The 27,048-nt window shown below is 44.1% G+C and overlaps 1 protein-coding gene across 12 annotated transcripts in view; it reads left to right on the plus strand.

The window, feature by feature from the left end:
• tenm3 (teneurin transmembrane protein 3) overlaps positions 1-27,048 on the plus strand; it is a 2,019,778-nt gene that overhangs the window by 1,847,003 nt on the left and 145,727 nt on the right. For 11 of the 12 annotated variants that reach the window (XM_085979187.1, XM_085978950.1, XM_085979196.1 and 8 more), the window contains 4 exons: positions 3,491-3,701; positions 5,961-6,062; positions 6,999-7,193; positions 20,895-21,095. In XM_085979187.1, coding sequence (XP_085835313.1) covers positions 3,491-3,701; positions 5,961-6,062; positions 6,999-7,193; positions 20,895-21,095 — 709 coding nt within the window. The remainder of the gene's footprint in view (positions 1-3,490; positions 3,702-5,960; positions 6,063-6,998; positions 7,194-20,894; positions 21,096-27,048) is intronic. The other variant, XM_085979211.1, reaches the window with a different exon arrangement.

Genomic DNA, 27,048 nt, shown 5'->3' on the forward strand with positions numbered 1-27,048 from the left:
TACTATTTATTGTGTATTCCCTTGCCTTGTTCGCCCTCCCCAAATGCATTACCTCACACTTCTCCAGATCAGATTATCACCATTGCAGTGAAGACGACCATTTACTCCCTTATTCTTTCATCCACGGTGGAAATGGGCTCCATAATTAGTGTGAACATTATGATCAAGCCATTTCTACCTTAGTCGCCTTCAGGCATTTGAATGCTCCAACCCTAAAGCAAGGATTACAGACGTAATATTCGAATTATTATTCCAAAATGGCACCTTTTTTGTGGGTAAGTGCACCACCCAGTGTATTGCTCTGCCATTCGGACCGGGAATTTCCCTTTAAAAAATGTTTCTATAACTAAAGCTTCCACCGCATTGAAAGTGCAGTGACTGTTATTATGTAAACACACTTTTTTGAATTGCAGCCTGTGCTGAATGAGCTGATCTTAGTTGAAGCAGCTGGATCGCGCGGGGGCGGGGAGCAGGAAATATCAACCGGGGTTCCCCGCTCCCGCTGTCTAGCGACACATGCTGCAAAGCGTCTGCCTTGCGGACGACATTGAGGGTGGGAATCAAATTCAGCTGTAATGCCTCCCCTGGTCTGTCATAAGAACATAAGAAATAGGAACAGGAGTAGGCCATTCGGCCCCTCGAGCCTGCTCCGCCATTCAATAAAATCATGGCTGATCTGATCTTGGCCTCAAAGCCACTTTCCCGCCCGCTCCCCATAACCCTTGACTCCCCTGTAGCTCAAATATCTGTCTATCTCCACCTTGAATATGTTCACTGACTCGGCCTCCACAGCTCTCTGTGGGGTAGAGAATTCCAAAGATTCACAACCCTCTGAGAGAAGAAATTCCGCCTCATCTCCATTTAAAATGGGCGACCCCTTATCCTGAAACTGTGGCCCCTAGTTCTAGATTCCCCCAATGTCAAGGCCATTCACAAAGGGTGGCCACTTGGATGGAGTACAGGAGGGCAGCCAGTACTAATGGAGCTGCACCTCAGCCAAAGTCAGGTTCTTCAATGGAGAAAGGGAGAAAATTGGAAGAGGAAAATAAAATAGCTCAGCCAGAGACTCGCGGCATCAGCTGTACCTCAACACATGTCAATCCTCAGTTTGAATACTGTTGATCTGTACTATTTAACATGCTTGATAACAAGTCTTCTCTTTCGCACCATACCTGTTTTTCATGTTAGATTTGCAGCTCAATAGTTATTTCAACCCCTGGGGCGTGGCTAATTGGAACTCGGCGTGAAATGTTTGCCCATTTTTGGTTCTGATCTTATTCAGAGCCCAGGAGTCCATTGTATCTGTTTAATCTTTTCTTCCATTTTCAGTGAAGGCTAAGCATATCGCTGGTTGCAGTTTTAATTCCTATGAAAGAGAAATTCTATTCAAAATTAATATCATACAGGACTACGTTTGAAAAAGAAAAAAAATGAAACAGCCTCTTTATTAGCTGCTGAAAATATTAGTCGTGACTATGAGGTGTAAAAATAGAATTCTCTTATTATAGAATCATAGAATAGCTACAGAACAGTTGGAGGCCATTCGGCCCATCGAGTCTGTGCCGGCGCTTTTGAAGAGCAATCCAGTTAGTTCCACTCTCCCGCTCTTTCCCCATAGCCTTGCATTTTTTTCTACTTCAACTATTTATCCAATCCCCTTTTTAAAGCTACTATTGAATCTGTATCCACCACCTTATCAGATAGTGCATTTCAAATCCTAACCACGTGTTGTGTAAAAAGGTTTCCCCTCATGTCTTCTCTGGTTCTTTTGCCAATCACCTTAAATCTGTGCCCTTTCGTTATCGACCCTTCATCCATTGGAAACTGTTTGGCCACGATTTTCTGGTTCGAGGTGGCTTGGGAGCGGGTCAGGTGGCTTCGGGTTCCAGTCCCGCCCCCAACGACATTCGGCCCACAGACGTGATTTTGCGTCAATTGGCTTTGTTAAGCCCGCCAATTAGGAGGAAGCCGGTGTCAGATGATGCGTCATCTGCCGGTTTCCTCGCACATTTTTTTTGACAGCTGATTTCTCAGTGTTTGACAGCACTGAGGTGCTGCAAACACTGACAAACACTTTACAAAAGTGAGCTCTTGCACCCAGGCTCTCCGGTGACTCCCTCCTTAGGCTAGAACAGATGGCAGCTGCAGGTGAGGTTACAGAAGTGATCTGTCACTGGTGAGAGTGGTTCTCCCAATGAGGTGGGATTACACATACAAATCAAAACTTGTTACCTACAGAAAAGTGTAAATGCATTAAAAATTAATTTCCCAACATTTTCTTACCTCTGAAACTCACCAGTGCACCATTGGATCCTTCACACCACTTCTGCAGCTGTCATCAATGCATAAACATTACAGCAGACTCACAACACGCCACACTTACATGGCATGGTGTCCGAACGTCAGGAAGCCCGAAGTAGAGTGTTAAAATTGGAAAAGCCTGTTAACTATCTGTTAGCAACCTGTTAACAAGCAGTTAAGTGGCTATAATCCTCTTCCTGCCGCTAGATGTCGGGTCCATGCGCAAATCGAGGACCTGACACTTGGGAAGATTGATTGGAGGCGGGTTGACAGCGGGTTTCTGACCCGCTGTCAACCTTTGCGATTTTGCCGGATGTCCCACCTCCAAACCCGCCCCCTGAGCACCAGCAAAATTCCGGCCTTTCTCTTTATTTCCTCTATCTAAACTCTTCATGACTTTAAACACCTCTATCAAATCTCCTCTAAGCCTTTGCTGCTCTAAAGAGAACAATCCCAGCTTCTCCAATCTCTCCATGTAACTGTGATCCCTCACCCTTGGAACTATTCTAGTAAATCTCTCCTGTACCCTCTCCAAAGCCTCTACGTCCTTCCTGAAGTGTGGTGCCCAGAATTGGACACAATAGTCCAGCTGGGGCCGATCTAGTGTTTTATATAGGTTTAGCATAACGTCCTGGCTTTTGTACTCTATGCCTCTATTTATAAAGCCCAGGAAGTTATGATTCATACCATTCATATTATATAATTCATATCAGTCAGTGCTGGTCCATCTCCAGAAGTCTAGTCAAACTGCGGAATTTGGTCTATGGACAAATTTTTAAAAATCTCAATCTTCACCACTTCCGTTCGTATCAGTTGCATTCTTGTCTATTTTAATGCTAGACACAAAGAACAAAGCAAATTTTCTGCAACAAATGTGTGCTGCCTATTTATATGTTTCAGTGCATGTCAGCTGGCGAATGCAGCTCTAAATGAATCTGTTTTCTTTATCTGACTTTATGGTGCACTTTCCAAAACAAAAATAAAGCTAACTGATGAAAAATATAACCGTAATTGGACTTTCACTTTTAGACTGACAATGTTTTAGTTTTTTTTATGGGCAGCCTGTAAATGAGCTGCTTTTACTTCCAAGCATTTGTGACTCGGAGGATTTGACTGTACCTGAAGAGTGCTTGTGACATTGCCTCCACATCCATGTCTGATTTGCTCTTTTGTGCCTCTGCCCTCTCAGTATGATTTTGTGGAGCTGCTCGATGGCAGCAGATTGATCACCAGAGAAAAGCGCAGCCTGGCTGGTTCTGAGCATGGAAGACGGCACATCAGGGCGGTGAGCCTCCAGGAAGCCGGTTTCGTCCAGTACCTTGATTCCGGAGTCTGGCACCTGGCATTTTTCAATGACGGGAAAACTGCTGAGCACGTGTCCTTTAATACCATCGTCATAGGTAGGCATTGACACTAGTGCATGTGGATTGATTGAAGAAAGCCTCTGACTCTAGCAGTGACTGACTTGGACACAATACTCCAGCTGGGGCCGAACTAGTGTTTTATATAGGTTTAGCATAACGTCCTGGCTTTTGTACTCTATGCCTCTATTTATTTATGATTTATGATTCATACCATTCATATTGTATAATTTGTATCAGTCAGTGCTGGTCCATCTCCAGAAGTCATGCTTTCATCCTCAAGCCACAAACGATTTTCTCTACTGTTTAGAATTTTCTGATAAATTTGGCCATAATCAGTTTTGTGTATTAAACATGCAGAGAACCACTGGGCATTTGAGATATTTTATAAACTTCACTGATTATAATTATGCCTTTCAGCAATTACTGGTAAGTTCCAATTCAGTGCCCATTGAGACTTGGCAAAGGGCAGCAATCAATGTAATGCTCAGTGGCACTCATTGAGACCAGACCAGTTCGTCCTTGAAGGGGTTAGTGTAGCCTCTTTTCACTATGCCCAGTACCCAGAAAGACTTTAGTTGGTCGTTCATCCCAGTGCTTTTTGTGCAGCCTTCCTGTGCCCAAAATGTCTGCCATGTTTTACCTACATTACAACAGTCGTTGTATTTCAAAGTAATTCATTGTATGGGATGTTTCTGAGAGGCGTGATACGGTCTTACAAACTCAAGTTTCTTCCTTCCTATGATTGAGATGGCGGGTGATTCTCCCTCAGGCCTTTTCCAGCGCTACTGTGAAAGGACAATAGGAAGCACCAGGATGAAGGTCTGCAGTGACTCTCCTTCCATATTTATTGCCTTCCTGTGAGAAGACCTGGCTTCCACACAGAAGCAGAGCTGAGATTGGGGACGCAGTGTACCTGGGGACTGTGGCGTCTGCCGATTGAATGCAGTGTGTCACTGCACCATCCGTTCGGTCTTCATTTAAAATAAAAGTAGAAAGTACTTTCATCCCTTTCATCTTTTGATTTAAAAAGAAATCCTCTTGAGCACCCATTATCCAGCCAATCCTGCCTCCTTCTAAATCGGCCAGATTCTAAGACGGAGCAGTTAGCCGTATCTCCCCTGTTGCCGTGAGTGACGAGAAACAGTCAGGAGGCCGATAGGCAGCCTGGTTAACTTATTCACAGGCAGAATCCCACACCTGGAGTTGGAGTGATGGATGGGAGGAGGGATAATATTCTGCTTTAAACAAATTTAAAGAATGCTGTTAAAAGCATTAGCGATGAAGTCGCAATATTGTCAATTCTGCTCCCAAAAGTGTTAATCAAGCTACACAACTTCTTTAAATGAGGTGTAAAACAAATTACCTTCAATATTTCTTTTAAAAAGGGCTTGAAGGCTTATGTTAGAGTCCATATTCACGTTGACTGCACCCAATAAATAATTAAGTTGAAATTCCATGGGGGTCTCCTGATTGTCCGCCATAACTTTGAGAGAAGATTGGGACAACCCCTGTGGAAATTCAACCCCAATGTCTTTAGGTACAGTAATGACCAAGTACACTACAATGTTCTCACAGTCTAATACCGCCCGGTAATAAATTAGTTGTACAGCAGAGCCTCCATTATTCATGGTCCAATAAACCTGATTACCTGCCAGAATATTGGCGGGATGAAACCCAGCCCTCGATGTCACTTCATAGAACAGCACACTACCAGTCGAGCCCTGTCCTGACCTCTTAGCCAATTAAACATTAAACTGAGGCCCCGGCTGCCCTCTGAGATGCACGTAAAAGATCCCGTTGCACTATTCGAAGAAGAAGAGAGGAGATATCCCTGGGGTCCTGGCCAACATTTATCCCTCAACCAACATCACTAAAACAGTTGCGCTGGTATTATCTCATTGTTGTTTATGGGACCTTGCTGTGCGCAAATTGGCTGCTGCGTTTCCTACATTACAACATTGACTATGCTTCAAAAGTACTTCATTGGCTGTAAAGCGTTTTGGGATGTCCTGAGGTCGGGAAGGCTGCTATATAAATGCAAGTTCTTTCTTTAAAGATTGAATTCTGTTTGTTATTTGTAATGTGCTTGTCTACATTGTTAGACCTTCAGCTCCACTGTGCCACACGTGAAAGGCCAACATTTGGTGAGTCTTCATGATCTGCCAATTTCCATTATCCCAGAAGGGGAATCCCTTCCATAATGAAGTTTCCACCAAAGTAAGGTTTGCCTGACCTAACAATGTGCTTTCTCAAAATGAAAATCTAGTATGATTCTAAAGGTTGGGTTGTTTACAGAGTCTGTGGTGGAGTGTCCACGAAATTGTCATGGAAATGGAGAATGCGTTTCTGGAGCTTGTCACTGTTTTCCTGGATTTTTTGGACCTGATTGTGCGAGAGGTACGTGGAAAGAACTGTTTAGAATTTCAAGCCTTTTGTTTGTTATCCACAAGAACAGGAGACTGTGCACACACTGGGAAGTGGAGCAATTCTGGGAATGGTGTAGAATAACCTGAGATATTGCCACTAGCTATGGTAGTAACCTACATGGCAGCATGTGAGTCTGCAACAGTAATCCTTGTTTTTTTGCTGGTTGGTAAAGAGCTTCATTTTTGAGGCTCCACCCAATTCCTCTCCTTCTTAGGCAGTCCCTCGGAACCGAGGATGACTTGCTTCCACACTAAAAATGAGTTCTCAGGTGACTGATGAGTCCAATGTGGGACCTACAGTCTCTGTCACAGGTGGGGCAGACGGTGGTTGAAGGGGCGGGTGGGTGGGGTGCTTGGGTTGACGTGCGCTCCTTGCGCTGCCTGCGCTTGGCTTCCGCTTGCTCCCGGCGAAGAGACTTGAGGTGTTCGGCGCCATCCCGGATGCTTCTCCTCCACTTTGTGCGGTCTTGGGCCAGGGATTCCCAGGTGTCGGTGGGGATGTTACACTTTTTCAAGGAGGCTTTGAGGGTGTCCTTGAAGCGTTTCCTCTGCCCAGCTGGGGCTCTCTTGCCGCGCCGGAGCTCCGAATTGGGAGTCTTGTATCGGGCATGTGGACAATGTGACCCGTCCATCGGAGCTGATCCAGCGTGGTCAAAGCTTCGATGCTGGGGATGTTGGCCTGAGCAAGAACACTGACGTCGGTGTGCCTATCCTGCCAATGGATTTGCAGGTGGGGCACCTTTGAGGCTCCACCCAATTGAAGTTCATTGAGAAATGCTGCAAGTGTTACAGAAAAGAATTGTGGAGTCATTTGATTGAAGGAAGATTTGATATCTGTTTATTTGCACATTTCATTGCTGTGCTATTCCCTCCCTGGTGCTGACATTCTTTCATTTCTGTTGTACAGCAACATGTCCAATATTATGTAGCGGCAATGGCCAGTATTCCAAGGGACGCTGCCTTTGTTACAGTGGCTGGAAGGGAACGGAGTGCGATGTGCCCTCGTCCCAGTGCGTCGACCCTCTCTGCGGAGCGCACGGCATCTGCATCATGGGCTCCTGTGTTTGCAACTCAGGTTACAAAGGAGAAATGTGTGAGCAAGGTATGGCAAAATCCAAGTGCAGTAAAGTTACAGGCACCATCCTGTTGGAAATGAATTCAAAGTGTAGAAGTGGCATGACACACTGAGGTACTGAGATAGAACCTCTGATCAGTAAAGTTCATGAATGACTGCTTAATGCGCTTGCATCACATGCCTGTGCATGCTATTTTTATGCAGGCATTAACCTGTTTCGTTTGAACACCTTCCTAACAATAGTGCACACCGCAAGGTAGCAAAAGTGCATTGTGATTGGATATGGACTTCTCCGATTTGGAAGTTCTACGGACTCTAATTAAATACCTTCATACAAGGTAGATTCTAATCAATGAAGCTCATGTCTGACCCACCCCTAAAATAATATATATATTTGTGTGTGTATCTGCTACAGAAGGTTCATAGGTATTGTCACGGAAATGTTTACTTGATCACGAGAGGATGTTGCATTTTGGCATCAAGTGAGCTTGTTTTTGCAAAGGGAAATTGCATAAATCAGCACCCCCGCCCCCCCCGGAAAATCTGACTAAAGTTCAGCAACAATCCTCTGCGATTCTGAGAGTAAAATGAAAGTCCGCTGACATAGTTAAATGCAAACCTCATTCTTTTCAGTTGTCACAAGCAGTTTCTTGGCTCCATGATGGAAGGAGCCATTTTATAATTAGCCTGTGATTTTTGTCAGTTTTGACATGGTTGAGTTTGGCTAAATAGTCTGTTTCTTTATTTCTCTACAAAGGCAGTGCTATCTCGCTGAAGCATTTACTGTCCCTTCCTCTCACAGAATAAATCACAGGCTAATTTTATTAAATTACTGAGTTTTCCCTTTAAGAAGTCTATAGTGTGTCAGAACAATAGAGGAGCTATTACACTAAGTGGATGTATGCTGTAGGCCATCAAATAGTGGGAAGGAGTTAGAGGAGCAAATTTGCAGGCAAATTACAGAAAGGTGCAGGAACTACAGAGTAGTGATAATGGGGCACTTTACTTATCCTCAAATAGAGTGGGTTAATAGCAGCATAAATGGCAAAGATTAGGAGCAATTCCTGAAATGTGTACAAGAGAACTTTCTTGATCAGTATGTTTCCAACCCAACAAGGAAGGAAGCAGTGCTGGATCTAGTTCTGGGGAACGAAGTGGGGCAAGTGGAGCATGTTTCATTGGGAGAGCATTTGGGGACAGTGATCATAATAGGAACAGGAGTAGGCCATTTAGCCCTTCGAGCCTCTTCCACCATTCAATGAGATCATGGCTGATCTGTGACCTAACTCCATATACCCGCCTTTGCCCCATCAGATTTAGAATAATATAGAAGAAGCAAGGTACAATCGAGCATTAAAATACTTAAATAGAGATGGGCTAACCTCAGTGAGTTGAAAAGGGATCTGCCCCAGGTGGATTGGAATCAAAATTTGGCAGGCAAAGCAGTAAGTGAACAATGGGAGTTCTTCAAAGATGAGATAGTTTGGGTTCAGGGTAGACACATTCCCATGATGGGGAAAGAAAGGGCTTCCAAAGCTAGAGTTCTCTGGATGACTAAGATATAGAGGAAAATGGAGGCTTATGACAATTTTAAGGTTCATAATACAGTAGAGAGCCAAGCTGAATATAGAAAGTACAGAGGAGATGTAAGAAATGGAATAAGAAGGGAAAGAGCGAGTATGAGAATAGAGTAGCAGCTACAGTAACATAAAAGAGAATCCAAAAGTCTTTCAGAAACATATAAATAGTAAAAGGGTTGTCAAAGGAAGGCTGGGCCAATTTAGGACCAAAAAGGAGATCTTCTAATGGAGGCAGAGGGCATGGCTGAGCTACTAAATGAGTTCTTTGCATCTGTCTTCACTAGAGAAGAGGATGCTGCCAATGTGGCAGTAAAGGAGGAGGCTGTAGCGATATTGGATAGGATAAAAATAGATAAAGCGGAGGTACTTAAAAGGTTGAGATGGGATGCATCTTAGATTACTGAGGGAAGTAAGGGTGGCAATTGCAGAGGCTCTGGCCACAATCTTCCAGTCCTCCTTGGATATGGGGGTGGTGGTGCCAGAGGACTGGAGGATTGCAAATGTTACAACCCTGTTCAAAAAAAGGGAGAGGGATAAACCCGGGAACTACAGGCCAGTCAGCCTAACGTCACTGTTGCGGAAACTTTCAGAGACAGTAATCCGGGACAAAATTAATTGGCATTTGGAAAAGTATGGGCTAATAAATGAAAGTCAGCATGGATTTGTTAATGGCAAATCATGTTTGACTAATTGATTGAGTTCTTTGATGAAGTAAAGGAGAGGGTTGATGAGGGTAGTGTGGTTGATGTTGTGTATATTGACTTTCAAAAGGCATTTGATGAAGTACCACATAATAGACTTGTTAGCAAAATTAAAGGCCATGAAATTAAAGGGACAATGGCAGCGTGGATACAAAATTGGCTAAAGGACTGAAAGCAGAGAGTAGTGGTGAACGGTTGTTTTTCAGACTGGAGGGAGGTATATAGTGGTGTTCCCCAGGGGCCAGTATTGGGACCACTGCTCTTTTTGATATATATTAATGACCTGGACGTGGATATACAGGACATAATTTCAAAGTTTGCAGGTGATACGAAAGTCAGAAATGTAGTAAACAATGAGGAGGATAGTCAGAGACTTCAGGAGGACAGAGCCTGGGGAAATGAGCAGACATATGGCAGATGAAATTTCACGCAGAGAAGTTTGAAGTGAATTTTGGTAGGAAGGATGAGGAGAAGCAATATAAACTAAATGGTACAATTTTAAAGTGGGTGCAGGAACAAAGAGACCTGGGGGTGTACGTACACAAATCTTTGAAGGTGGCAGGACAAGTTGAGAAGGCTGTTAAAAAGGCATATGGGATCCTTGGCTTTATTAATAGAGAAATAGAGTACAAAAGCAAGGAAGTTATGCTAAAGCTTTTTAAAACACTGGTTAGGCCTCAGCTGGAGTATTGTGTTCAATTCTGGGCACCACACTTTAGGAAGGATGTCAAGGCCTAGGGAGGGTGCAAAAGACATTTACTAGAATGGTACGAGGGATGAAGGACTTCTGTTATGTGGAGAGACTGGAGAAGCTGGAGTTGTTCTCCTTAGAACAGAGAGGGTTAAGAGGAGATTTGATAGAGGTGTTCAGAATCATGAATAGTTTTGATAGAGTAAATAAAGGGAAACTGTTTCCAGTGGCAGAAGGGTCGGTAGCCAGAGGACACAGATTCAAGGTAATTGACAAAAGAACCAGAGGTGACGTGAGGAAACTTTTTATTATGCAGCGAGTTGTTTGATCTGGACTGCACTGCCCGAAAGGGTGGTGGAAGCAGATTCAATAGTAACATTCAAAAGAGAATTGGATAAATACTTGGAAGAGAAGAAACATTATTGGGCTATGGGGAAAGGGCAGGGGAAGTGGGATTAATTGGATAGCATTACCAAAGAGCTGGCACGGGCACGATGGGTCGAATAGCCTCCTTCTGTGCTGTATCATCCTATGATTTAACGCAATGAAACACACAGGGATTTCACCCTTTCCATTGTCAGAGGTGAAACAGTTAAATTTAGCTTCATATAGAAGGTAAGTAGATTGACAGATAACACATGGTGCATGTAATCTCCTGGACTGGTTTCCATCACTTGAGGGGGGTCGGAGAGGGATTTTCCATTGTATTTTTTCCTTTATTTGTCCTGTTTTTTTTTGTTTTGCCTCTCCCAGGAGATTACACGACCGTGGGTGGGTAGGAAGTGTCTAGTCATGATGCTCCAGCCATCATGAATGTGGGGCAGGCTTGATGGACCAGCTGGTCTTTCCTTGCTCATCACTTTCGTATGTTTGTTTGCATGTTCTGATTTCAGATTCTCTATTTTGTTCTCCTGCATTGTGCATAGCCAACATTTGACGTCCTTTGTTTCATTTACCCACACATCATCATATATCTGTTCTTCTGCACATCCATTGGTGAATGTCTGCTTTGTGTGCACCAGAATGCAGTGCTAGAGAAAACCTTCCTGAATAGGCCATGATGCAAACAGGGGAAAAGTCGAGGTGCCACCCCTTTTAAACATTTCTCCCACAGCAACCTCTCAAACCCTGTGAACCTTCCTTACTGTCGACTCCCAGTTATTGCCTCTTTTTGTCCAACTGCTGGCAGCCGTATCCTCCTGTCGTTGCACAACCAGGGAAATAAATTCCTCAAACTTTATTAGTTCTTTCCTCAATTAGTCCTGTTTTCTGTCATTCAAATTATCTGATTTAAACCTTGCAAGTTCCTGCAAAGCTCTTATCGTATTTTTATTTTTACCAATTTCTGTTCTTTGGTGAAAATGTGCATCAATCACTGGTGTTACTTTGCTTGTCCCAAAGACCAAGGAGGTGGTTGGATTCAAATATTGCACAGCCTGCTATCAGGTCTTTCCAGAAACTAATGGCCGCCAATGTTGTCCGCATTATCTTTCCACATATATTAACTTCTTGTGGCGTGCTGCCTACTCTCAGCTTTTGAACAGGACTCCGCACAAACATCTGAAACACTCTCAAAATGATCCTGGAAGAATGATGGCATTTCTCAGTCCTTCATGCTTAAGTCCAGTTCAAGCGCAGGCACTGTAGGACATAAAGTCTAGAATTTCGGATCATGCTGCTTTAAAACGCTGGCAGTCAGACTCTGAATCCACTCACAGTGGTGAATCCTGCAAGTTGCCAGAGCGACCTTGCTCAACACTGTCTAATCCTAGCTGGGCCACATTAGTCACTGCAGTAATAAAGGATTTTGCTCAACCTTGACTTACACTTTGTGAGGCTTTAAGCACAGATGTCTTGGGGCCCCTTGAACATCGATCAGCAATTATAATATCTTCATGTGTAATTGCCACAGCTTTTTGTACAAATTATTCAGATCTGAAACCTATAATATAATTTTGAACTGAATAAATGAATATTGCTGTAGCATTAAGACATTATTTAACCTATAATGGACACCTCCCTGGAAGCTTGGTCTCCATTCACTCACCACCTGGTATGTCCTCAGTGCACTTGAACTCAAACTAGAAGCGGTGGTTGAAATTTTCCAGAATCATATGTTCAGTACCTGTACCTTAACCATACCATAAACCAGGCTGCCTCATACAGTTTCCCAACACCGGGATACCACGGTTATTGGGGTCCATGCTGCATGGCCTCTTGGCTGTATACTGAAGGGGCTGTGCTTTCTGTTGCTGAGTATACATTGCCTCTCTGTTTGCTAAGTATTCTCTTGGTCGCTAGCTGGGATGCGGTAGGCTGCTGTCCTGCTCTCCAGACTCTGCCAGCCACTCTGACTGATCCATCGCAGCTCCTGCCAATCCACTATTTTACCCGAGGCAATCTCCTTCAATAAACTTTATTAATCACACTTTGTGTGAGTCCATCGACTTAGCTCATGGCATCTGCCAGTGCCAAACAGCCGCAGCTTCTTAACGATGGTCTAGGAAAGAACTACCATAGCAACCACAACGCCCGTAAAGGATGTGTATGCAGCACTGGCCTAAAGTTGACCCTGTTCCTCTGTGGGTTTGGTCAGGGTCAGAATGCCGACATGGACTTTGATATCAAGGTTGATCGGCCCATCCTCATACTCACAGCTATTGGCTCTATTGGGTGCTGCTGATCAGTGAGACATATATTGCCCTTAAGGAAGGATCCACAAGATTGGACACTTGTGTAGGCTATTTGTAGGGTAACCTACAAACGAGGATGTTGGTTCACCAAGCCTGTTGAACCGAGTTCATCCACTGAGTAGCATATACTAAAGTTGCTCACCTCTGTCAGAGACAACTTACTTTCAAATGTTAATAATGTTAGATGCGCTGCTAAGCCAGCGGGACAATCCATCAGCACGGTGGCATAGTGGTTAGCACTGTTGCCTCACAGCGCCAGGGACCCGGGTTCGAATCCGGCCTCGGGTGACTGTCTGTGTGGAGTTTGCACATTCTCCCCGTGTTTGCGTGGGTTTCCTCCGGGTGCTCCGGTTTCCTCCCACAGTCCAAAGATGTGCGGGTTAGGTTGATTGGCTATGATAAATTGACCCTTAGTGTTAGGGGGATTAAATACGTGGGGTTATGGGGATAGGGTGGGATAAGTGTTGGTGTAGGGGTTACGGGGATCGGGTGGGATATGTGTCGGTGCAGGCTCGATGGGCCGAAATGGCCTCTATCTGCACTGTGGAGTTTCTGTGATTCTGTGATTCTGTGATCATGAAAACCCGAGAGGTAGGGGTGTGGTCTGCGGCCTAGGCGATCTTGCTCTGCATGCACTGCGGCTTCTCTTTGACCTATGGGATAAGCTTCTAAAGATTCATTTTAAAGAGAAGGTGCTTTTGGCGAAAGTTGTTAAGGTTTTTAAGTAGAAGCTTAAAGGCATGTCATATAAGACAATCTGGCAGGAACCCAAATGGAAGGCAAAGTCTTACAAATCCAATCTAAAAACCTAGGTAGATACACCAGCAAATATCCTCCTAGCTGGTTGGTACTTCATCCGCTCTGATCCAGCAGTGAGTCAGTGAGGGAATATTTTTTTCAAACCTGAAATGGCCAGAGGCCCAACACTTATCCGGAATTGGACCTTGGGCCCCATCTGGATAATTCTGATGAGCTGTGGGTGCCTGTCCGTCCTCCTGGATCAAGTTGTTGCCAGCAGCGGTTCTCGGGTAGATCCTGGGGGAGATGGGGTGGTGGGGACGCTGAGTGTAGGCTGACAGCGATCCACAGTAGTGCTGTGGAGCCATGAGAAGCACTCTTGATCCTCCTGGCTCCACATTAAGGTAAGTTAAAAAGAAAAAAACTTAACTTGTTCCCTTCATCTAACTGTTCACCTACGAGATCCTATTGGATGGAGCGACCAGGATCCTGGGGTAAATCCCTCCTGGCCTAAGAAGAGCAAGTTCTCAAACCTGCTGTAGATCAGCACCAACTGGCCATAAGTGTCCTCAACAGACAGAACGTGTTGTTGGGACTGAAAGGTCAAATGTATCCGAATGCTCTTAGGCTCTCCATTTAATAGCTTAGCTCTTGCGAGCAATGGTTTGGTAATGAATACACTGAGAACATGCAGGCAAACTTTCATCCTCAAATAGAAAAGCTTCAAGTTCTGGTGGCAGATTGTGATATTTCAGCTGTTCTTTATTAGCAACCTTCGCTTTTTTGAGGTCTGTCACTTAGTTTGTTAAACTGCAATTGCTGCCAGATGGAAAATGATTACCGCCTCAAGGAGGGAAATTCTGGGACAAACATCTAGTGGTTTCCAGGCTTGCCAGAGATGCCTGGAAGCTTTCACTTGTATAATTGTCAGTCTTATTTCCAAATGAGGCCTCCCAGGGATAGATCGTTGGTCACTTTTTTGGGGCGAGAGGCTGGCAAAGTCCCTGGTGAATAGAATGCCTTTTTGTGTGCTGGCACTCTTAGTGCAGTCCTGAGCCTCAATCCAAGATTTCCTCCAGAAATTGATTCCTCGGTCTCCAGAAACCATGGCGCCAAAGTTTGAAAAGTCTTAACGCAATCCCGTCCTTCCTGTCGGGACAGGAAATGCCATTATTATTGACGTTTGTACAACTTGGCCTTCTGCACAGGCAGCACCACGAATCTTCCCTTTGTTTCATTCGCTAACAAGGCTGAGGTAAACCCATCACCATGCAGCAGGTGGTAACATTCTTGGTGTTATCCCACAGCTGACCATTAACCTCTTGGCAAGGCAAAGACTAAATCGGCGTTTGTTATCGGCGTTTCTGGTCTGAGTTGGATATTTTTTTGTCAGCTCCCTATTTGGGAAGACATTCAGATGCAGTAACCGGCGTGCATTTACAAATTGTTATTTTCTTGATCTGTGCGCTGTGGCTGATGCACACGTTGGTGTTTCTGTGCGCAAGCTGGCCTGAAAATGACACTGGTAGCTATTCAAACCTGTTATGTACCAATTAGGTATAATTCATCTGCACGACGAGGATGACTAAATAAGGAACAGAGTTAGATTCCCTAGATTCAGTATCGGCTTCCTCATTCTTTGAACATAAATCATCCTCCACCTGCAAAGCTCCCTCCCACTTAGCACTTTGTGTCTCATTATTGGCGTGCGTAATTACCATCATCGTATTAATTTCGTGACTGCTACGTCCATCGATAGAGCTAAGGAGGGAACTCACAGCGAGGCCTTACAATCAGTGCTGGCCCGGTGAGATTATTGTGGCTTTTAGACAACAGCAAGTGAGAAGTCAAAAAGGTACCAAAAAAAACACAATACTGCAGATGCTGGAGATCGGAACTGAAAACCGAAGATGCCGGAAACACTCAGCAAGTCAAGGCAGCATCTGTGGAGAGAGCGAAGTAGGATTAATGTTTCAGGCTGGTGACCTTTCGTCAGAGGACAGTGTCCCACCAGCCCCCGCCCCCCCCCCGCCCCCCACATGTTTCTTCTAGTTATTTGCATGTGGATGACAAGCCACATTCGAGGAATGAGGAAAACCGTCTGCAAGGCAGATTATTTAACATCACTCACAGATAGGTGAGACGGGCTCTTCCACCGTTGCTTGAACTTCAAGACAACTAGTCCCATTAAGAAATGAGACGCGCCATTATTTTAAATGAGAGGCTTGTCAGTGGAGTAGAAAAACTGCAGCAGGCCTCAAATGTTCAGTGTTAGCAAGAAAGCAGAAGACAACGAAGGGGTTGAAGACTGATGGACAAGCATCCTAATCGTAGCTAACTAAGCTGCTTTAGTTTTTAGTTTGCTAAAAGCTGGGAAGTAACGTCCCCAAGACTGATTGCTGAGCAGAAATCTTCAAGCCCTTCTCCAAAATCATGTGTTTGCTGTTTCTTTCATTTCAAAGCTGCGTGTTCACCTGTTTAGTCCAGTCACTCGTATATATGAAATATATTGGGATAATTATTATAGAGAGATTAACGGGTAGCTGAGAGTGATTACAATGCAGTAATGTAATCAGGGAGTTCAGATGTCGTAAACCAAAGCTCAAGCGGTTTTTTAATTGTCGTCTGAACCTCAGGATTGCTGCCTTGTAATTACTCCAGGGTACCTGTTATTTTCTTGTGTGACACACTGTAAATTTTATAGAGTAGCTTTTTTTTCCTGTGATGTCCATTTCTGTGCAGCTGTGGCCGTCAGTAAAGCTGTAGACTGCTGCTAAACTGTGTCATTGATCAAATACCCAAAGCAATGGTTGACGAGAGTATCATTATTGCTACTAATTTGTAGAAAAATACCTTACAGTTGATTACTGGGAAATTCTGTCACTAATATCCAAGATATAATGAGCACTGGGTTTGAAGTCTAAAGTGAAGAATATCCCTTTTCCAATAACTTGTTTAGTGATGGGAAAAATGTCCTCTCGTCAATCTGGCTGTCCAAAAATTTGCTCGAAGGTTATGAAAACATTGCGGCTCCACCTTTGTGAAGACATTTAATATGTAAGGTACTGTAGTCCTGATAATGAGGCTGAATCATGTTTAAGATCATGCATCAGCCACTAAATGCCAGCCATTTTAATCTTTGCTGCTTGTCATTTTGATAAGTTCAAAGTAAACCATCCGGTGATCTCTATATACACATATCTCTATATATCTCCTGGTAGCAGCACTGTTATTAACTAGAATAAAAAGGCAATTAACCTTTTAAATAAAAAGAAAATTCCGATTAAATGTTTGCTGAAATTGTAAGAATGGGCAGTGGCCTTCCTGATTACTGGAGATTTCAGCCGAAGCTTCCAGCTGGATGAGGTTGGAAACCATTGAAACTCTTCAGCTTGGCGTCAGTCATGAACATGAAAACTAATGAAGTAGAAACAGAAAAGTAGGAGCAGAAGAAGGCCATTCGGCCCTTCGAGCCTGCTCCACCATTCAATATGATCATGGCTGATCCTGTATCCCAATACCATATTCCCGCTCTCTCCCCATACCCCTTGATGCCTTTTGTGTCTAGAAATCTGTCTATCTCCTTCTTAAATATATTCAGTGACTTGGCCTCCACAGCCTTCTGTGGTAGAGAATTCCACAGGTTCACCACCCTCTGAGTGAAGAAATTTCTCCTCCTCTCAGTCCTAAATGTCCCACCCCATCCTGACACTGTGACCCCTCGTTCTGGACCCCCCAGCCAGGGGAAACATCCTCCCTGCATCCAGTCTGTTTAGCCCTGTCAGAATTTTATACGTTTCAATGAGCTCCCCTCTCATTCTTCTAAACTCTAGTGAATACAGGCCTAGTCGACCCATTCTCTCCTCATACGACAGCCCTGCCATCCCAGGAATCAGTCTGGTGAACCTTCGCTGCACTCCCTCTATGGCAAGTATATCCTTTCTGAGGTAAGGAGACCAAAACTGCACACAGTACTCCAGGTGCGGTCTCACCAAGGCCCTGTACAACTGTAGTAAGACATCCTTGCTCCTGTACTCAAATCCTCTTGCAATGAAGGCCAACATACCATTTGCCTTCCTAACTGCTTGCTGCACCTGCATGTTTGCTGTCAGTGACTGGTGTACAAGGACACCCAGGTCCCTTTGTACATCAGCATTTCCCAATCTATCACCATTTAAATAATACTCGGCCTTTCTGTTTTTCCTACCGAAGTGGATAACTTCACATTGATCCACGTTATACTGCATCTGCCATGTATTTGCCCACTCACTCAACTTATCTAAATCGCCTTGAAGCCTCTTTGCATTCTCCTCACAACTCACAATCCCACCTAGTTTTGTGTCGTCAGAAAACTTGGAAATATTACATTTGGTTCCCTCATCCAAATCATTGACCCAAGCACTGATCCCTGCAGTACCCCACTAGTCACCGCCTGCCACCCCGAAAAAGACCCATTTATTCCTACTCTCTGTTTTCTGTCTGTTAACCAATTTTCAATCCATGCCAGTATATTACCCCAAATCCGCTGTGCTTTAATTTTGCACACTAACCTATTATGTGGGATTTTATCAAAGGCGTTCAGTAAATCCAAATAGACCACATCCACTGGTTCTCCCTTATCTATTCTACCAGTTACATCCTCAAAAAACTCCAGTAGGTTTGTCAAACACAATTTCCCTTTCACAAATCCATGTTGACTTTGTCTAATCCCGTTGATATTTTCTAAGTGTCCTGTTATCACATCCTTTATAATAGACTCTAGCATTTTCCCTACTACTGATGTTAGGTTAACCGGTCTGTAGTTCCCTGTTTCTTTCTCCCTCCTTTTTTAAATAGTGGGGTTACATTTGCTACCCTCCAATCTGCAGGCACTGTTCCATAATCTATAGAATTTTGGAAAATGGCAACCAATGCATCCACTATTTCCAGAGCTACCTCTTTTAGTACTCTTAGATGCAGATTATCAGGCCCTGGAGATTTATCAGCTTTCAGTCCCATAATTTCTCCAGCACTATTTTTTTACTAATACTAATTTCCTATAATTCCTCCTTCTTACTAGACCCTTGGCTCCCTAGCATTTCTGGGAAGTTATTTGTGTCCTCTTCCGTGAAGACACAACCAAAGTATTTGTTTAATTGCTCTGCCATTTCCTTGTTCCCCATTGTAAATTCTCCCATTTCTGACTGTAAGGGACCTACATTTGTCTTCACTAATCTTTTTCTTTTTACATACTTGTAGAAGCTTTTACAGTCCGCTTTTATGTTCCTTGCAAGTTTACTCTCATACTCTATTTTTCCCCTCTTAATGAATCTATTGGTCCTTTTTTGCTGAACTCTAAATTGTTCCCAATCCTCAGGCTTGCTACTTTTTCTGGCAACTTTATATGACTCCTCTTTGGATCTAATACTATCCTTTAATTCTTTTGTTAACCATGGTTGGGCTGCTTTTTCTTTTGTGTAACAGCAGCTAAAATGAAGATAAAGAGTCTGGAAATGGTGGCAATCTGAAATGCTGGCAGTAGACAGCACGTCCACCAGCATCTGTAAAGAGAATAGACAAGTCAACATTTTTGATGCAGACGTAGGATTTATCCCTAAAAGGTGAACTTTTCCCTTTACAGGTGCTGACAGACCTCCTGTGTGTTTCCAGAATGTGCAGCTTTTACATTCAATAACTGGTGCTTCTTCCTTTTAGCCTTCAGTCAGTAGAATCAATTCCTCTATGGAGTGCTCCGTTATCCATGTTGAGGAAGTTAATGCTCTCCATAATATAGGCACTCTGAATTTGTGCTCGAATGCAACACACCAATCCTGCCCAAACACTTGCGGGTATGTTAAAGTAACTTGAGCGAGGCAGAATGGAGCTTTTGCTCCGATCTAGTGGCCCTGTCGAGCGTGGCCCCCTGGAAGAAGATCTCTTATCAGTCACAGATACGACATGACCAACTGACCTGTAGGAGTTCTGTTTTTATTGGATGAAAGCAACCAAAAGACAGCACAGTGCCAAAATGTTGCTCTTGTAAGCGGTAGGAGTTGATTTAAAAATTGGGAGGGTGGAGATGTCTGTGTGGACGGGTTGGGAATGAAGAGTAAGTGAAATGAATGAACATTCATAAAGCATAAAAAATAGGAGCAGGAGTAGGCCATACGACCCCTTGGGCCTGCTCTGCCATTCAATAAGATCATGGCTGATCTTCAACCTCAACTCCACTTTCCCGCCCAATCCCCATATCCCATGATTCCCTTAGTGCCCAAAAATCTATCGATTTCAGTCTTGAATATACTCATCGACTAAGCTTTCACAGCCCTCTGGGATAGAGAGTTCCCAAGATTCACAACCCTCCGCGTGAAAACATCTCTCCTCATCTCAGTCCTAAATGGCTGACCCTTTATCCTGAGACTGTGAGCCCTGGTTCTAGACTCTCCAGCAGTTCTGTGCACAGTGAACTTGACAGATGCATGGATAGATTTTCAACTTGGGAATGAAAATTGAGCGGGTTCTATACGGGTAGCCGATCCGCAACACCAGTTTTACACCTGGGCGGTAAGTTGAAAATCTCCCCCATAAGAGTTGGCTTGTATAATTAGACAGTCAAGAGCAAATGTTTGCTTCAAATAGCTGATAACCAGAAGTGAGGCTTTGATTTGGCCAAAGGTGATTTGCTTGAACTAAATGGGCATAGAATGTCAGTTGTCATGTAAGCTGCTGTTGTGCCATTTTGCTTATTTCTTTCAAAATGTAAGGTTTCCAAATAATAGAGAAGGTTTGCCTAACTGTCCTGGAAGTGAAAACAGTTACTGAAGGAAGTCTGCACTCGTTGAGCAATGATCTTCACTTTGAGATGAGAAAACAATGAGAAGACATCAATGTTTTTCCACCTCACAGAGTAAAACATTGCCTCAGTCAAATATATTGATACTCTACTATCATGGACTGTAGTCACTCAGTCAGTAGGAAGAACTGACAAGATAGCTGATTCTGGTAGATTATGATGACAAATGGTCACTTTTTTGTTCTTCTGTCATAATCATGGTATTGAGGAAGATGTTGTGAAAGATCAGTTCATTTTTCAAGTGCAAAATCCAATTTCCCTACCTCAGAAATATTGATTTTATTGATCTTTGTTCATACAGTAACGTAATTAGGGCTGAAGAGATTAAATTTTCAGGTCGTTGACCCTACAAGTGTGAAATTTTATTGAGTCAAATTGTTAAATTAGATCTCATCATCTAAAGCACATTAAAGTGAATTAGAGGGCCAGGTCTTGCCAGTCTCTGCTATTTCTCATCTCTTAGGCCAAAGGATGATTTCTTTTTTTCTTCCAGCGGACTGTTTCGACCCGACCTGTTCGAACCATGGAGTCTGTATCCACGGGGAATGCCACTGCAGTCCGGGATGGGGCGGTGCAAACTGTGAGAATTCGAAAACCATGTGCCCCGATCAGTGCTCTGGCCATGGGACCTACCTTCAGGAGAGTGGTTCCTGCACTTGTGATCCAAATTGGACAGGCACAGACTGCTCAGTGGGTTAGTAGACAGAGGATACCTTGCAAATCATCCCATAAGTGGTGAAATGTTGAGTGCCTTATTCCCCGAGGGTCTAATGCTGCAGTAACAGCAGCATACTTACTGAGTTACACAGTAACCTGGTGATGTCTAACATCAATGGATAGGTTACCTCAGCAAATCTATTTTTAATTTTGACGGTCTAAGCTGATTAGGAAATTCTGCCTTTTTAGAGGCAAAATGTTTGTGGTGTGCAGGCGAGAAACTTCTTTATAGAAACAGCAGCCAGTATAGAAACAGCAGCCAGTAAACAGTACGATTGATGTTCTTTCAAAGTGTGGGCTTCACAATAAAGACCTTCCTTTGGTTTCTTTCAACGATGTAATTTTTTTTTTTGCGATGATGCACCTTTTGAAAAGCCTTCCTCCTTTGGCTCAGTGGGTAAATTCACCGCCTGGCGTGCGACTGAGTCACACAGACGGCACCGCTCTCTTCTACTGGGCCTGCAGATCTCAGCTGGGACAATTGGCCTTGGGCCTCTGGGTTAGTGAAAGAGAAAAAAATGATTCAGCTTGGCTTCCTGGTCCTGATCACTGTCCAGTGAGCCTTGCTGGAATGTGTGCGAGAGAGACGGGATGAGGACAGAACCCATGTTCCCATTATTTTTTTCTTGGGTGCGCGGCCCCCCATTCATGCACGGTTTTTACCATTGAAAAGCCGGCTGCGTGGGAGATCCAGAGAGCCGCGCGGCTTAAAAGGAACATTGGAATGGACTGGCCTCGGGTGCAATGCCCTCTGTGGTTGAATATTCACCAGTTACTCTGTGTCAAGGTCCGTACATTGCAAATGGCTATTTGGCTAAGATACTGAAGGTCAGCTCCTGCCCACGGAACTGTACACCTGCATGATTCTTTGGGCGGAGTGGGAGTCTTTATTGTGAAAACAACACTGGTTTACTTTTCTCCTTATTAACATTAATACTCCATTCTGGCAACTTCTTGTATATAGACATTTCTGGCTTGCAAGCAAGGTGTTCCTGGCAATGTCACCGTAAGTCATCTTTGTAGTCGCTGTTTTCAAATCTCCACAAGCTACTGAATCTATCAAAATTCCATTACGGGAAAACATCTGAGTCTAACCCCAATTCTGTGTTATTTCAAAGCAGCTTTTTCATTCAGTTTCAGTAGATGATGGTAAACTAGGAGGTGACTAGAATATTTATTTTTATCAGCAATTCCTTTTTGTTCAGCATGCTTCATAAAGTTTCCATTTAGATGCATCCTTCAAAGGTGCTGTGTCATGTTAATTGTCAGCCATGGCTCAGTTGGTAGCACTCCTGCCTCTGAGTCAGAAGGTTGTGGGTTCAAGTCCCATTCCAGAGCACAAAATCTAGGCTGACGCTCCAGTGCAGTACCGAGGGAGTGCTGCACTGTCGGAGGTGCTGTCTTTCAAATGAAACGTTAAACCGAGACCCCGTCTGGCCTCTTAAATGGATGTAAAAAATCCCATGGCAGTACTTCAAAGAAAAGAAGGGGAATTCTTCCTGGTGTTCTGGCCAATATTCATCCCTCAATCACCATCACTGAAACAGATTATCTGGTCATTATCACATTGCTGTTTGTGGGAGTTTGCTGTGTGCAAATTGGCTGCTGCATTTCTTACATTACAACAGTGACTACACTTCAAAAAATACTTCATTGGCTGTAAAGTGCTTTGGGATGTCCTGAGGTCGTCTTTCCTTCATTTCTGCGCTTGCATTTCACCATATACATTGACTGTAACATGCTCAACACATTCCCACGTACCACAATGTGGGTATAACAGTTTGGAGAAAAGACCCTCAGTAAAATTCCTCACAGCAATTTGCAGGATAAAGCAGAATAACCCTGCCTGCCTCTAAGCTGTTTGCTACAGTATTACGGGAAGGAGTCTGCTTTCAGGTCATGCTTGCTTTTGGGAGTCTTGACTAGTCAGTAGAAGCAACAGAGGAAAAAAAACGGTAACGTTGAAATTCACTGAATTTTAAAATAATATGCTTTAAAAATTTATCTCCATGTTCAGCTATGAACCTTTTAAAAAAAAAAAAAAACACACACACAAAAAAGGAAATGGGTGAAGGGAAACAAGTACAACAAAAGCCAATTACTGGGCTCAAGAAAGTTTAGTTGATCCCAACGCACTTAATTAATGCAAGAAATATCAATTAATCATAATGCTGCTCATTCAGCTGTCTACCTGATAAGGCTTCAGCTCTGAGGAACTTAAGCGGGGGTTAAGGCAGAAAATAAACATGTACAGTAAGTGATCCTCAGTTATAATAAAATATAAATCTTTCACATCCCTTTGTGCAGTGGAATTTTGGAAGGAGAACCTCTGAGCAACGCGGATTGCGATTGGTGATTTCTACGGTTGCCATGGTGTTCTTCATGCTGGCCTTGCATCTTGTTTCTTTTTGTGTTGAATTGTTTGTCACTTAATTCCAGGTTTTAACTGTCCAACTTACAGGGTTTCTTGTTTCGTGCGTGTGCTGGCAGTAAATGGAATTTTAGGAGTTGGTAAATTAGGTGACATAATTCAGTGGTCCTCAAACTTGAAACTTTCCAGGGGCTCCACGATCAAACGTAATTTCAAGCCTGCTCCTCTTTATAAAACCCACCCTGCGAATTATTCTCAACGGCTGGGCCCGCCTCCTCATAGAGGCTCACAGCTCTCACTCAGTTTGCAACGAGCGCTCCCTGCAAGTCGAGCCGATGCCGCGACCCTGTGCCATCCTCCAGACGCGCGATCAGGGCGCCTGCGGGACCCTTCAAACACGTGCCTGAACGTGTTCACCTAAACACGTACCATCCCACAGTGCAGCTGTTACAGAACGTGCCAGTGGGGACAGTACGGCGCTGAGTCGTGCTTCCAGCAGCATCCCAGCATGTGCGCGGGCGCTCGTGCCCTCACTCGCCTTGGCCAGCCTGCTGACGGCTTTAAAAATTGTCCAGCACTAAGTGGCTAATAGTGGCCATCTGTTGCTGCGGAGTACCCAGAATTGGTGTGAGAAGCAGGCACACCCATCTCACTGATACCTGTAAGTAAATACCTGTTTTCTTAAAAACATTATTAAAACACCCTTTACACGCAGCACTTTCAGATTCTGAGTATTATAATTTAGATGGGGGTCTGTGATTACTAATCCATTTGAAAAGGGGTCCTTCAACCAAAGAAGTTTAAGAACCACTGACATAATTTAACGTAAGGCAAGATTCTGAATGAAATACATCAGCCAAAAGCAAAACCTACTCCAAAAGGTACATTTATGCTGAGTTCCCATCGTATGATTTGCTTAAATTTTGGCTAAGTTTGTTGGATTTCTTTATCTAATGAGATGAATTGAGTGAGGTGTGTCGTGAGGTATCGGTCAATTTAAGGAGTAACTTAATATTGATTTATGGATGAGATACTGGATTGAGAAAACAAAAGGACAGGTTCCTGAGTCAACACGGTCTATCAGAGCCAAGTGCCAAGGCAGGGGGGCAGTAAACTGAGCAGAGCCTGGCCGTGCACCGGCATTCCTGTCGATTACACCTCCAATCAAATGTGAACAATTGTGGCTAATTAACAGTCATTTCGCCAGTAATATCTTCATTATGAGGCTTCTTTTGAATGCACCAGGAAAGCAATGACAGGAACAAGTTAATGGATGTATTATTCTGAACTAATATAGCCATCAATTATCTTCAATCCCATTTTTTCACATTAAGGTTTAAAAGAGAATCCGCTGTGGCTATGGGAGGAAATGCTGGCCTGTGCTAAATGGGTGGGTTCGGTATTGGATTGCTTGTTGGGCTCTGCACACCTCAGACAACAATTATTATCTATTTCAGCCCACCAGTTCGACGCAGGCCAGTTCCGACCATAGCTCCACTCTGGCATTTGTGTGACGCTTAAGTCTCCTGTGATGAAATTGATGCTGCCAAAACATTATTTGATCTTTGCACAGAAGACTGGCTATTAATTAGCTGTGCAATTTCACTTCAATTAAATGAACTTCAATTAATAAGTTTGTAGCGAAGGTTGACACAACTGTGCTTTAAGGTGGTGTGTTAAAGGCTGATAAACACCTTGGTGCTAATGAAAAATTGATTAGATTGATTCACAGGAGAAACAAGGCTCAGGATATATTTAAAAAAAACTTTCCCTCGCAAAGCCGAGTTAATATTTTGCTGTGCTGAGGTTAATCAGCCCATCCAAGGTCCTTTAATTGAAAGCTTGATTCGGAAGAGAGGGGAATGTATGTATAAAGAAGTCATTGGAAGGAGTACAATGAACAGGCAGTGCGTTCCCTGAGCACCACAGCAGACTGCAACTGATGAAGCTGTGGCTAATCCCACTTGTGTCGGATAGATTTTTCTGATCATTGTTTGCTGCAATAAGGGAATGCAGCCCAGTTTATATTGAAACTTTTTTTTAATCATTCGGTTCAACCCTTGACTTTGCTTTCATTGCCCCGTGACTGCTGCATGTTATACGACATGGAGCTGATCTGGCTACCGTGCTGTGCATGCCAAAATGCTTCCCGGAATGGTCCCAACCATCAACTTTAAAATGACTGTCGCGTCATTGGTTCACACGCAGCTCTGTGTTCAGTTGCAGTAGGACCCCAAGTCTGCTAGTTTCACGTCCCGTGTAGGGTAAGAGGCCTACACAATAATGAAAGGCTCTCGCACGAGTTTACACATTCTTTGGCAGATTGAAAATCCACCAGGCCTCTGATCACGAACAAACCATCCAACAGGCCCTACAAAAACTATTCAAATGCTCCCCAAGACTTCTCTCTGGTAAAGATTGTAGTGGAGAGAACTGGACCGATTTTAACTGCCTGCACCCGGCGGGAACAGGGCAGTAGCTAGTGCTCCAATCTACCCACCACCATTTTTGTGGGGCTTTCAGAAGAGCAACCCAGGCGCCTGCATCCTGCAGACAGGAGCCTCATTGTTCAAATCGGGTTCCTATGACGTCAACAGGACCCTGGTATAATTGTTGTACCAAAAAGAGCGGAAGTAACGTGCCTTGCTGGGCCCACCCAGTAGTACTGGCACGGCAACCAGCCACCTACATACCTCTCTCATTCAGGTAACACCTGGGAGGAACACTAGGTTAGGTTTAGGTTCAAGAGTTCAGACATGGCAAGAAGCAGTAGGCATCTGCACACAGTATGGGTTTTATATAAAAGAAAATATGGTAGCGCTAAAGCTGTGCGTTCAAACATTTGCCAAGAAAATCGACTTGCGTCCAAAACGGCTCCAACGCCAGTCCACGCTGGCCTGAGGCCCTAGGCATGTTCATAAGAAGTCGCAGAACCTAAGAATTAGGAGCAGGAGTTGGCCGTACGGCCCCTCGGCTTTGGCTCTCATTTAGGTGTCGCTGTCGAGTTGCGAGCTGCAGCTCACTGGCTGGGGAGGGTGGGAAATCGTCCAGCTTATGCACTCAGACGGTCGGGTCTTGTGGTGGGGGATGGGGGGGGGCTTGAACGCGATCGGCTGTGAGCCGTAGTTTTTTTGTGGGCCCAGGAGGGGAACTTTCCTGGTTCCCCTGGGTGCTGGATTACTAATCTGGGCACAAAAATCAAAACTGACCATTTCCTGAGCGGTCTCCAGCGGTCCCTTTAAAGATCGCTGGTCAGGTACAACTAGATGTTGCATGTGCTGCATTAGCTCCGCCCATTTGTTCTTGAATTTTGCATTCATGGTCCGACAAGCGGCCTCGGACCCTGATATCTAACGCCTGTTTTTGGTGGGCATCCTGGACGACCAATCAGGGTCTGATTGACTGCACCCATGTAGCTATCAGCGCACCTCTCAATGAGCCAGCAGCCTTTATGAACTGCAAATGCTTCCAATTACTTACCTAACCACCACCAGCGCATCCCGCAGGTCCGTGCCTGTTTTCCTGGCTGATGTCAAGATTTAATGCACCAATCCTCCAT

Source organism: Somniosus microcephalus, chromosome 1, assembly GCF_052327205.1.
Source record: "Somniosus microcephalus isolate GS21.2 chromosome 1, FLI_Smic_1.0, whole genome shotgun sequence".
Taxonomy (NCBI): domain Eukaryota; kingdom Metazoa; phylum Chordata; class Chondrichthyes; order Squaliformes; family Somniosidae; genus Somniosus; species Somniosus microcephalus.